Source organism: Phodopus roborovskii, unplaced genomic scaffold, assembly GCF_943737965.1.
Source record: "Phodopus roborovskii unplaced genomic scaffold, PHOROB, whole genome shotgun sequence".
Classification (NCBI taxonomy): Eukaryota; Metazoa; Chordata; class Mammalia; order Rodentia; family Cricetidae; genus Phodopus; species Phodopus roborovskii.
The window spans coordinates 204107-216534 of NW_026125605.1; the positions used below are offsets into that span (position 1 = coordinate 204107).

General features: G+C 37.4%; 1 protein-coding gene and 1 non-coding gene across 2 annotated transcripts in view; one reads left to right on the forward strand and one right to left on the reverse strand.

Moving 5' to 3' along the window:
- Positions 1 to 9594, forward strand: part of LOC127217069 (melanoma inhibitory activity protein 2-like) — a 30701-nt gene extending 21107 nt beyond the window's left edge. The window contains exons 10-14 of the mRNA XM_051177913.1: positions 3560 to 3670; positions 4272 to 4350; positions 4491 to 4537; positions 5294 to 5384; positions 9452 to 9594. Of these exons, the coding sequence (XP_051033870.1) occupies positions 3560 to 3670; positions 4272 to 4350; positions 4491 to 4537; positions 5294 to 5384; positions 9452 to 9594 (471 nt within the window). The remainder of the gene's footprint in view (positions 1 to 3559; positions 3671 to 4271; positions 4351 to 4490; positions 4538 to 5293; positions 5385 to 9451) is intronic.
- On the reverse strand, positions 6629 to 6757 carry LOC127217072 (small nucleolar RNA SNORA61). The gene has a single exon (XR_007834067.1). It is a non-coding gene; the product is annotated as a small nucleolar RNA SNORA61 (small nucleolar RNA).
- Positions 9595 to 12428: the final 2834 nt, after the last annotated feature.

The window sequence follows — 12428 nt, forward strand, 5'->3', positions numbered from 1 at the left end:
GATAGCTATGCTTGCTTGCTTCTTGGTTCCATTTGATTGGAATATCTTTTCCCAACCCTTTACCCTGAGGTAATGTCTATCTTTGGAGCTAAGATGTGTTTCTTGTATGCAGCAGAAGGATGGATTCTGTCTTCGTATCAATTCTGTTAGCCTGTGTCTTTTTATTGGTGCGTTAAGGACATTAATGTTGAGTGTGAGTAAGGACCATTGATTGTTGATGCTTGCTTGATTTAGGTTTGTTGTTGGCAGTGATATTTTGAATATGTTAGTTCTTCTTTACCCTTGGTTTCTGGTGTAGTTGGATTATCTGTTGTCTACATTTTTGTGGGCGTAGTTACCTTCTTTGGGTTGGAGTTTACCTTCCAATAATTTCTGTACGGCTGGATTTGTAGATAAGTTTTGGGAAAATCTGGTTTTGTCATTAAATATCTTGTTTTCTCCATCTATAGTGATTGAGAGTTTTGCTGGATATAGTAGCCAAGACTGGCATTCATGTTCTCTTTATATTTAAGAACATCTTTCCAGGATCTTCTGGCCTTGAGGGTTTCCATGGAGAAGTCAGGTGTAATTTTGATAGGTCTGCCTTTATATGTTACCTGTCCTTTTTCCTTTACTGCGCTTAATTTTCTTTATTCTTTATGCTAGGTGTTTTGATTATTATATGTGGAGGGGTCTTTTTTTTTTTTGGTCCAGCCTATTTGGGGTTCGGTATGCTTCTTGTACTTTCATGGGCATGTCCTTCTTCAGATTTGGAAAGTTTTCCTCGATGATTTTGTTGAATATGCTTTCACCAACTTGAGCTGGGCTTCCTCACCTTACTCTATGCCTATTATTCTTAGGTTTGGCCTTTTCACGGTGTCCAACATTTCCTGTATGTTTTTTGTTAAGGATTTGTTGGATTTATGATTTTCTTTGGTCGATGAATCTATTTCTTCTAGTTTATCTTCTGTACCTGAGATTCTCTCTTCGATCTCTTGAATTCTATTGGTTATGCTTGTGCCTGTAGTTCCCGATTTTTTGCCCAGTTTTTCTATTTCCAGCATTCCTTTAGTTTGTGTTGCCTTTATTTTCTCTATTTTAGTTTTTGGTCTTGAACCATTTCATTTACCTGCTTAATTTTTATTTTTTTTTTTTTTTTTGGTGGCTTTCAGTACTTTCTTTGCTTTCCTTAAGGAATTTGTTCATTTCTTCCACTTTTTGTTTGTTTTTTTCCTCCATTTCCTTAAGGGATTTTTCTCACATCTTCTTTGAGGGCCTCTATCATTTTTATGACAGAAATTTTTAAGTCGTTCCCTTCTGCTTCCTCTGCTTTGTTGTTGTGTTCCATTCTAGTTGGTGTAGATTCCTTAGATTCTGGTGGTTTCATGCTTGTCTTTCTGTTGTTAGGTGTTTTCTTGTATTGCCGTCTTCTCATAGCTTCTTCCAGTAGGTGTTGATGGGGTCTCCCCCTCTCTCTATGATACTTCCCCAGTGGGATTTTGTGGTCAGTGAGTCAATATCTATATCTCTGGGTAGTCCAAGCTCTATAGGAGGTCTCTCCACAGACAGGGACCCAGGGATGGGGTCAGGGCTGAGGATAATGTAGAAGATGCCACTAGCCAATGGCTCTAGTCAATGGCTGGGGGAGGAGGACAGAGGCTGAGCTGAAACTTGGCAAGTTTCTGCATGATAGTCTGATCTCACTTGAAACTGGGACTCTCCAGCTGAGGCCTCTTTCTTTAGCAGAGGCCCTGCTTTAGGGGTCAAGGATCTTGCTGGCGGCAGGAACTCAGAGTGGACTCTCAGATATAGGTGGATTTCACAAAAAAAAAAAAAAAAAAAAAAGGGAAATATCAACAGCAGCAGAAAAATCAGTTGATGGTCTTCCAGTACTCCTTCAAAATATTTTACAACGTGTCTTTGTTTGTCTCAGTTGGACTCTCCAGCTAGTTACTTCCTTGTATAAATCAAGAATCTGTATTTTAGTTTTTTGTGGGTATAATCATGTGAGTTTTTTGGCCCTCAGAAACCAGAAAGGTTGTAGTCCCTGCAGCTGAGGTTACAGGGAGTTGAGAAATGCTAGATATGGGTAGTGAGATTGAATTTGGGCCTTTGTCAAGATAATATCTGCTCTTAACAGCTGAGCCATCTCTCCAGCCAGAGATGTTAATTTTTTAGTTGGTGTGTATTTGTATGTGCCCATGTATAGGAATGTGCATTTGAGTGCAGTGCCCAAGATGTCTATGATGTTTTCATAGATTTGTATGAATCTTTTTTATAGCTTTTGTATGTCTCGGAGATAGATGAAACACCACACAACATATCCCACTCCATATGTTATTGGCCACTGCATGCTTCCCACAGAGGCCAGAAGAGACCACTGAATATCCTGGAGCTGGAGTTACAAGTTACCCATCTGATGTGGGTGCTGGGAAAAGAGCTTAGATGCTTTAGTAGAGTAACAAGTCCCAAACTGCTCAGCTATCTCTCAAGTCCAACTGTAAATTAGTAAAAAATATAAAGAATGTCAAAAGAAAGTATTTTAGGGAGTGGGGAGATGGTTTAGTGGGTTAGTGCACTTGGTCTGCAAACATAAGGTCTTGAGTTTGAATTCTAAGCACCCACATAAGAAGATCATGGCTGCACATGCCTGAGAGCCCCGCACAGGGGACAGAGACAGTGGAGATTAGACCCTGTTGAGCAGCCATGCTTTTGAGATAGTGGAGTTCTTATTCCATGAGAGGTCCTGTCTCCAGGCAGTAAGGTAGAGTATGATGGAAGAAGACACTTGCATCTTCTTGCCTCATGCTCTTGCAGCTGTATGTGCACCTGCATACTCATGTGTGTATGATACACACAAAAGAAAATATTTTATTGCTTTGTAGTTAACAAGAATGAACCATTATAAAACACTGTATTTGATTTTGTTTTCTCTTCTTTCTTTTCCTTTTTCTCTTCATCCTTCATTCCTTCCTTCCCTCACTACCTCCCCTTCCTCCATCCCTCCTTTCCATAATATCCATAATATTTATTTTTGCATACAGTGTTTCAAGAGGTAGTTTTTTCTTACCAGAACTCACTTTATTATATCAGGCTGGCTCCCATCTCACATAGATCTGCCTGCCTATTCCTTCTGAGTGGTGGGGTAAAAGATGTACCATGTTCAGCAAGTTAGTTTTTCAGGATTAATAGTCCCTAAATGTGGAGTTAGAAGATAAAACCAACTGTTTACATATCTCAATTGCAGAGAGATACTTAGGGTACAAAAGGATTTATTCATGGGGATTGATTTAAAAAATTATAATATTTAAAAATTTACTTGTGTATGTATGTGTCAGGTATGTGCATTCCATGATGTGGGTATGGAGTTCAGAAGACAAATTTTGGGAGGCAATTTTCCTACCATGTGGGTTCTGGGGATTAAACTCAGATTATCAGTCTAAGTGGCAGATGCTTTTACCTGCCGAGCCATCTCATTGGCTCAGGATTGAATTTCAGATGAGTTAAGTTCTAAATTGTAAAGCTATTATCATGAGTCATTACCTTCTCTTTTTGTTTTCTCTTTTTACTCAATATCCAGTCTCTGATGGAGAGCCTGCTAAGGATGAAAGACTGGAATTCTGTGCTTGGGGAAGATGTAACTGATGATGGTAATCTGGATGTAGAAGTGAACAATGACTTAGAGAATAACGTGCACTGACTTGTGGCGACTGGCTCCTTGTTTCCTCTTCATTCCACATGTGTATAGAGCTCCTCATATACTTAGACTTGGCACATTTTGTCTATCTTCATGAAATACCACGCTCCCTTTCCACCTTATTTAGCTAGTCTTTTGTGTAAATATTTCTTTACCTCTTCAGAGTTGTAGACTTCTTCTCTTTTGTTCTTCTCTATAGCCTATATTTCTTCATTATAACAACACAGCTCTTAAGTTCCATAACAAAAGGGGAACTATAGTAAGGTATAGTAATATAAAATATTTGTATTTTTCATTTTTATTTTATAATAGAAGAAACATAAATTCTATTTATGTTTAATAGTACTTAACTTGGAGCCATGGTTCATTAATAATTTTAGTGTTGAAGCCACGGTTGACTAATTAACCTGGATGCTGTAATGCCATAAGAATCTAAGCATAGTTAAGTCCATGGACACTGTTTAGGTAAATATTCAGTTCTTGTTGGGTCTCTGTAGTACACTGTCTATCTTCCTGAGTGTAGATCACTCTACCTTATATAAATTATTATTTTTATTTTAATTACTCTTTTTACTGAGACAACATCTTGCTGTAGGTCAAGCTGGCCTGGAATTCACCTTGGAGTCCAGGCTGGCCTTATACTCATGGGAATCCCCTTGTCTTAGCTGTGAAATGTTGGAATTAGAGTCAAGAGCAAGTAAGCTCAGCCTCAAATTATTTAATTTTGGCCAGAAGAGGGGTTGCAAGACTAGATAAAGAAGTAATGTATTCATTTGGATGTGTTCACTAAGTATGGTTTTATTTTTCACTGTAGGTAATCAGCCTAAGGGAGCTTTGAGGAAGCTAATATATGCTACTGAGGTTTGTATTAGTATGTAAAAATCTAGATGAGAAGGAGCAGGACCTACAGCAGACATGAAATCTGTGTGTCCTTAGTAACTAATTTAAAGATTGCTTTAATTTTTTTTGTATAAGGTTATATGATAAATGATGAGAATTTTCTTTTTCTTTTGATGTATTAATTTTCTGTGCATTGGTGGTTTGCCAGCATGCTTGTTTTTATGAGGGTTTGAGATTCCCTGGAACTGGAGCTACAGAGAGTCATGAGCTGCCATGTGCGTGTAGAGACTTAAATTCAGGTCCACTGGAAGAGCAGCCACTGTACTATCTCTCCAGCCCCTAGGATTTCCTTATCAATTTCTTTTTTTATATCAACTTTAGAAATTTTTATAATTATAGTATTTAGAAATGTTCAAATTGTACACTCATTTCTTCCATTAAAGATATCTTCAGAATATTATTGTTTTATTTAATCATTCCCCATGTGCATTCTTTTCTTCTGGTTCCAATGGTTCTATATACTCTTTTGAGAAATAAATAATAGCTGTGTTTTCTTCTGGTTTATTCCCTCTGTCAGTTCTTAGTTAATCTGTGTAAAAAGTCCTGATTGTATAGGGTGAAGGCTGCTTTGGCAGCTGCACTGATGTCTTTATGTTGTCCATGATAACATCATCACGGGGAAAATAACTGCAGAACAGTAGTATGGGGTATATTGGGGATGTGTGTTTCTTTTGTGTAATTGATAATTGCTTTTCTTCTTCTTTTCCTTCTTTGAAGTTAAGTGCTTTGTTAAAAACCCTAGAAGGAGACAGAAACCAAATTTATACTCAGTTATCTGAAATAGATGCAACAAATGATGATCTTACAGGTAAGGGTTCTTGACGAGCACGTCTCCTTAAAGAGAATGAATTACTTCTGAGTTTTACTGTCAGTGGTGAATGTATTCCATTATCTCTTATATTTATGTAAATTATTAAAAGTATGTAAAAATGTGGAGTATGGTGCATCTTTGTTAGTGTTTCTGTTGCTATGTAGAGACACCTTGACCATGGCAACTCTTATAAGGAAGACATTCATTGGATCTGGCTTATAGTTCAGAGTTCTAGGGCCTGCAAATTATAAGTATACCATAAAGTAGTATTCCATAGTAATTGCACTGCAGAAGATCACACAGGCAGACATGGTGCTGGGGAAAGATCCAGGAGTTCTATATCTAGATCTGCAGGCAGCAGGAAGAGTGCCACTGGGTCAGTCTTGAGCATCTGAAACCTCAAAGCTCACCCTCAGTGACAACTTCCTCCAACAAAGCAATACTTCCTAATAGTGTCACATCATCTGAGCCTAGGGTGACATTTTCACTCAAGCCACCACAAGGAGTACAATGTTGGATATAGTTTTAGATGTTAAAAAGTTTTAAATTTAATTTTTTCCTTATATTTTTTAAAATTGAGAAAGTGATCTTCAGGACTTGAGCTTGTAATGTCTACTATTTTAATATATTCATATAATTTATTAGCATACACAAGAGTGGCTTTACACCTGTAAAAATATATTTTTTTATGGAAAGCATTAAAAAAGTTTGCTGATTTTGTTCACATTGAAAAATAGTTTTTGCCAGTTGTGTTTGTGCTGTAAAAGGTATATCACATCTCACTGTGTTAATGAAATAAATTCATATTTTTATATCTGAAAAGAATGGATGGACATATTCAAATGTCTGTGCTGGTTAACTCAGAATGGAACCACAGGCATCTTTTTTTTTTTTTTATTTCTCCTCATCTATATTTTCTTTTCAAAACAGGCTTTATTGATCCTGTTACACTTGCTTAAATGATGCAACATAAGACAAAAACTTCTGCTTGTAGAGCTTCATTTTTACCTGCCTGATGCTTTTCCTGCCTGTTTCTAACTCTACACCTATGATCACAGGCAAAGCCCCTTCACTGATTACACAGCTGAATATAAACATACCAGAAATCAACATCAACAAAATAATCCTCTCAATGAATACAAGAAACGTCAATATGTAGTCAACCATTGCCACGGCTGCCCAGAACTTCACATTTCTTCCTTTTCATTCTTAACTTATTCTGTCTTCCAAACGATAGCCAGAACCATTTGAATCTGGACCTATGCTCTATACCAGACTTCATCGTTGTGAGGCCAGCTTCAGTGTACTTTATCTTCTTTATAACCTTCAAGACCAGGGTTGAGATCTGATGAGAAAAAGACCAAAAGGGTCTCAAAGGCCTTTAAGACTTTTAATGAGCAAAATGCTTAAAAAAGATTGAACCATTGGATTAAATTGCCCTACTCACTGATTATACTAATTGTATTGTTATTAGACCTGAAAAAACACTAGTCTAATTAAAAAAATGCTGCTATCTGAGAATAGTAGTAACAGTGTGGAAGATACAGAGAGGAATAGGCACTCTGTTTTCAAGGCAGCTTTATCGAGGCATACATTAACGTACATGTATCTTAGTAGGAAGTACCAGTGTAGTAAGCAATTAGTTCACCAGTTATTCCATTGTTTACTCCTTCTCTTGGCCAGTCTTAATAACCCCCCCCACCAAATAATATGGGAAACTCTTGTGTGTGTAGAGCGTTCCTCCAAATCCACCTTTTCTTTTACCATGGTGTTTTAAAAAATTATTTAATGTTTTTTATTTATTTACTTTATTGGGAGTTTGCTCACATATATGTCTGTGTGAGAGTGTCAGATCCTCTGGAACTGGAGTTACAGACAGTTTTGAGCTGCCCTGTGGGTGATCGGAATTGAGCCAAGGTTCTCTGGAAGAGCATTCATTGCTCTTAACTGCTGAGCCATGTCTCCAGCCCCAACATTCTTTCCTTAATGCGTCATAAAATTTTTCAATAATTAATTTTTAACATATGGGAGCATTTTTCTCTAACCATCTCTCATCTCCCATAGATTCTGGCCTTTTTGGTAATTTATAGTGTTCTTCCTTTAAATGCATGTTTCTATGTAACCCCAGGCTTCTTGAAGTCCTCACATTTCTACCTCAGCTTCTCACATGTCTGCTTTATATAGGCTTAAAATTACTGCACCTGGCCTGTACAGTGCCCTATTATAGTGTCTGGGTTCAGTGCATAAAAGCCCCTTCTTCTGAGCCTGATGGTCTGAATTCAGTCTCCAGTGGAAGGAGAGAACAGACCCCTGCTAGTTGTCCTCTGACCTTTGCCCACCTGGGCATGCAGGCTGAGGTGAACACACACACACACACACACACACACACACACACACACACACACACACACAAACGTTTTTTGAATTGAGCTATACTTTTTCCCAGTCCCCTTCCCTCTGAGCCCCTGCCCTCCACGTCTCCCAAACACTTAGTTTTAAAAGTTTTAAAATGAGATAAAGTAAGACACTAGAAAAAAGAGCTTGAGTGTATAATGGTAAAATAATTTGTGTTGTTTTTTAAGGCTTCTTTGCATTAGTATGATTCAATTATATTACAGCTTGTATTGACCATTGATTTCTTGATAAGTGACTTGTTAGATCTGGCAGACAGCATGGATGGGCATTTTTTTTTCTGATATAGCTTTACAATTTTTGCAGAAGTCAACTATTCATGATTTCCTGTACATTTTCCCTTTGCTATTACTGTATCGACACAAACTTTTCTTTTGGTCCATATGTTTATTTAGCTTGCATTTTAGAATAATAACATCCCATTGCACATAGTTACTAAACTTTTCCTTGTTATGATTTTGAAACTGCCCTTTTGAAGTATAGTGCATTTTTTTCTTGTATTCGATTGGTTCACATATGTTTTGGGAATGATACCTTAGAGCAGGTCAGAGTTGAGGTTCTCATTTTAATATTAGAGCTGTGTAGAGTTGTATTAATCATAATGAAAGAAAAGTGAGATATGAAAAAATAATGGTGTGCTAGTTCATACAGAATTCACAATCACTTATAATTGTTAATCCATTTTGTGTGTGTCTGTATTCATATGTATATAGAGGACAAAGGTAGATATTCAGGCTTTCCTTCAATTGCTTTCCCCCTTATTCATTGAGAAAGCTATCATTAAACCTGGATTGTGCTGCTCAGTAAGCCCTAGGGAACTTGTTTTTTCCCTTTTCAGCACTCAGACAGGTCTTATATGGGTGCTCATGACCCAAACTTTGGTCCTCATGTTTGTTTAGCCAGTACCTTACTGACTGAGCTATCTCCCCAATTTTGTGGGTGATTCAGTAGTATAGCAGTTGAAATAATGTAAAAGTCATTATTCTTTCCAGTCTTCATTTTGTTTGAGTCTTGGTCTCTCAGGAAACTGGAAATGAACACTTATTATCAGCTAGTTTGAATGACAGCACATGAACAATTTAGACTGAAAAAAAGACTGATTTATTATGGTACTAGTAACTGAACTGTTGTGTATAGTAATTGTCTATAGCTGTATGTCCCTGGGCATGTCCAATCTTGTCAATTATCTTTTTTTCTTTAAGATTTATTTATTTATTATGTATACAATTTTCTGACTGGATGCACACCTGCAAGCCAGATGAGGGCACCAGACCCCATTACAGATTGTGTGAGCCACCATGTAGTTTCTGAGATCTGAACTCAGGACCTTTGGAAAAACAAACACTCCCCTTACCATCTCTAGCCACTAAATTTTAAGACATATTTTTAATTGTATATTGTCTGAGTGATTCCATATACATTTAAAAAAACCCTAGGCATGTGATTAAGGATTTTTGTTTTCAAGACAGGCTTCTCTGTGTATCTTTATAAAGTAGGTGGGTTTTGAAGTCACAGTGATCTGACCAACTTTGTGTATCGTTAATATTTTTAATATGTTTTTAATTGTATGAAATTCCTTTAATTTCTTTATTAAGAACTGAAGAATTTCTTTAATTCCTTTAGTTTCTTTATGATTTTGTACCTTTGTCTAGAGCATATGCAAAGTCTCAAGTCTGAACAAGTGTCTTTGCAGTCAGGTAATACACAACTTGAAATCGAGAAACAGAAGCTTCAAAGGAAAATCACAGTGATGAGGGAGCTGTACCAAGACAATGAAAGGATGCTTCACAGGTGAGAGGTGTTTGGTAACTCCAGTGAATGGTAAGTGAAATGTCTTTAAATGCATGTTATGTATTAGAGGCTTTACACATTGATTATTGGATGTTATCAATTACATAGAATCATTCATGTTGTTTCTTTTTTTTTTAATTTGGTGTTTGTTTGTGTTTTCAAGACAGGATTTGTCTGTGTAGCTTTGCAGCCTATCCTGGAACTCACTCTGTAGACCAGGCTGGCCTTGAACTAAGAGAGATCCACCTGCCTTTGCTTCCTGACTGCTAGTTTTAAAGGAGTGCCCTACATCACCTGGCTACATCATTCATTTTTTAAGAATGTTATTTTGTCTTGGACGATTTTCTTCATGAACAAAATGTAAATATGTTGGAATTCCCAAGCTACCTTTCTCAGTATCTGGTAACATTTATCAGATTATTGCCTTAAACTCATGCTGACATACAGGGTCCAAGAATCTGAGCGGTGTCTTTGGATGGAACTTCCTATTGTATATAAAACTGACTCCTTTCTTCTGCGCAAGTTAGTCTTGCTTAATATTCTTTGTTGTAGTTACTAAATGGCAGTATCATTGTATTTGTGAACAGGGCAGCTGCTAGTCATCCTTCAGTGCCCCTTTTGTGTCCCATATTTGTTTGTCTTATCATCAAATTCTGTCAAATTTCTTAACCTTTAATCTGATGGCTTTTTATCATCTACCAATACTCTGGTTAAAGCCATCATTAGCAGTAGTTGGTTCATTACAGTAGCCCTATGAATGTCTTTATATCTTCCTACACTGTCTTTTCTCTGTAAACTCAGAATAACTCCTAAAACATAAATTGTGCATACTGTCACAGTCTTTCCTGCACCCCCCTCAAATGTTTTAAACAGACTTAAAACAAGATTCTCAGAACCAAGTTTACCATACCCACCTTGTGAGAAGCTATAGACTATTCTATGTCTCTTTTCTTTGTTGCTATCTATTGCCATTGGCTTTCTTCATTTTTGGTGTGCCCAGCACATCTGTATGGTAAGGTCTTTCATCTTTCAAGCTTTTTCTTTCCTTCTTTTTATTTTTTTCACTATGTGGTGTTCTATGTGCTTGCATTTTTGAATCTTTGTTTCATTCAGATGTGGGGTCCCACTGTCATCTTAAAGAAGGCTTTCTCGGTACCCTAACTAAACCAATATCTCTTATTTTGTTCCGTTATTTCTCGTCACATCTTGTTTTGTTCTCTAATCATCATGTCCTCCGCTTCACATTAATTTAAACTCTGTAAGAAGTATGGTACTTTTATTTATATTCCCAGTGCCTAAACTGAAAGGAAAATAGTGGGTTTCCAATCAATATTTGTGCTCAATCAATTCTTCAATATCCTTGAAAGGATAATAATCAACTTTATACAGAAAAAGAAATAAAATCAGGATAGCTAAAACAATCCTGTACAATAAAGAAACTCCAGGAGGCATCACCATCCTCAACTTTAAGCTCTACAACAGACCTATAGTCCTGAAAACAGCCTGGTATTGGCACAAAAATAGACAAGGTCACCAATGAAATTAAATCAAATATTCTGCCATTAACCCACACAGCTACGGACACCTGATTTAGGACAAAACAGCTGAAAGTATATACCGTGAGGAGGAAAACATCTTCAACAAATGGTGCTGGCACAACTGGATGATGGTGGGTAAAAGACTGCAGATAGACCCATGTCTATCGCCATCCACAAAACTCAAGTCCAAGTGGATCAAAGACCTCATCATATGTCCTTCCACACTGAAACTCGTAGAACCTCATAGAAGAGAAAGTGGGAAGTACCCTTGAACAAACTTGTACAGAAGACTGCTTCCTGAACATAACTCTAGTAGCACAGACACTGAGATGTACAATTAATAAATGGGACCTCCCCAACTGAGAAGCTTCTATAAGGCAAAGGACACAGTTGACAAGACCAAACGGCAGCCCACAGACTGGGAAAATATCTTCACCGATCCTACATCTGACAGAGGGCTGATCTCCAAAATATACAAAGAACTCAAGAAACTAGTCAACAAAATACCAAATAACCCTATTAAAAATGGGATCCAGACCTTAATAGAGAACTCTCAATCGAGGAAATTTAAAAGGCTGAAGGGCACTAAAGAATGTACTCACAGTCCTTAGCTATCAGGGAAATGCAAATAAAGGAACTTCGAGATACCATCTTACTGCTGCCAGATTGGCTAAAATTAGAAACACCAAGAACAACTTATGCTGGACAGGATGTGGAGAAAGGGGAACACTCCTCCACTGTTGGTGAGAGTGCAAAGTTGTACAGTTATTTTGGAGATCATTAAGGCGGTTCCTCAGGAAAATGGGAATCAGTCTACCACAGGCCCCGGCAATCGCCATCTTAGGCATATACCCAACTGATCCACATCCATGCAACACAGATTTCTGTTCTACTATGTTCATGGAAGCATGGTTTGTAATCACAAGAATCTGGAAGCAACCAACATGCCCTTCAACTGAAGAATGGATAAAGAAGATATAGCACATTTACACAATGGAATACTACTCTGCCGGAAAAGAAAAGAATAAAATCTTGAAATTTGCAGTAAAGTGAATGGACCTTCAAGAAACTATCCTGAATGAGGTAACCCAGTCACAAAAAGAATAAAATTGTATGTACTCAATCATATATGTATTTTAGACTGAGCAAAGGATCACCAGCCTATAATTAACACTGCCAAAGAAATTAAGATGCAAAGAGGATTCTAAGAGATTCATATAAGTTCCCTCACAGAAGGGGAAAGGGACAAGATCTCCTGAGCATATGGGGAGTGGTGGGGCAGTGAGTGGAGAGGGAGCTA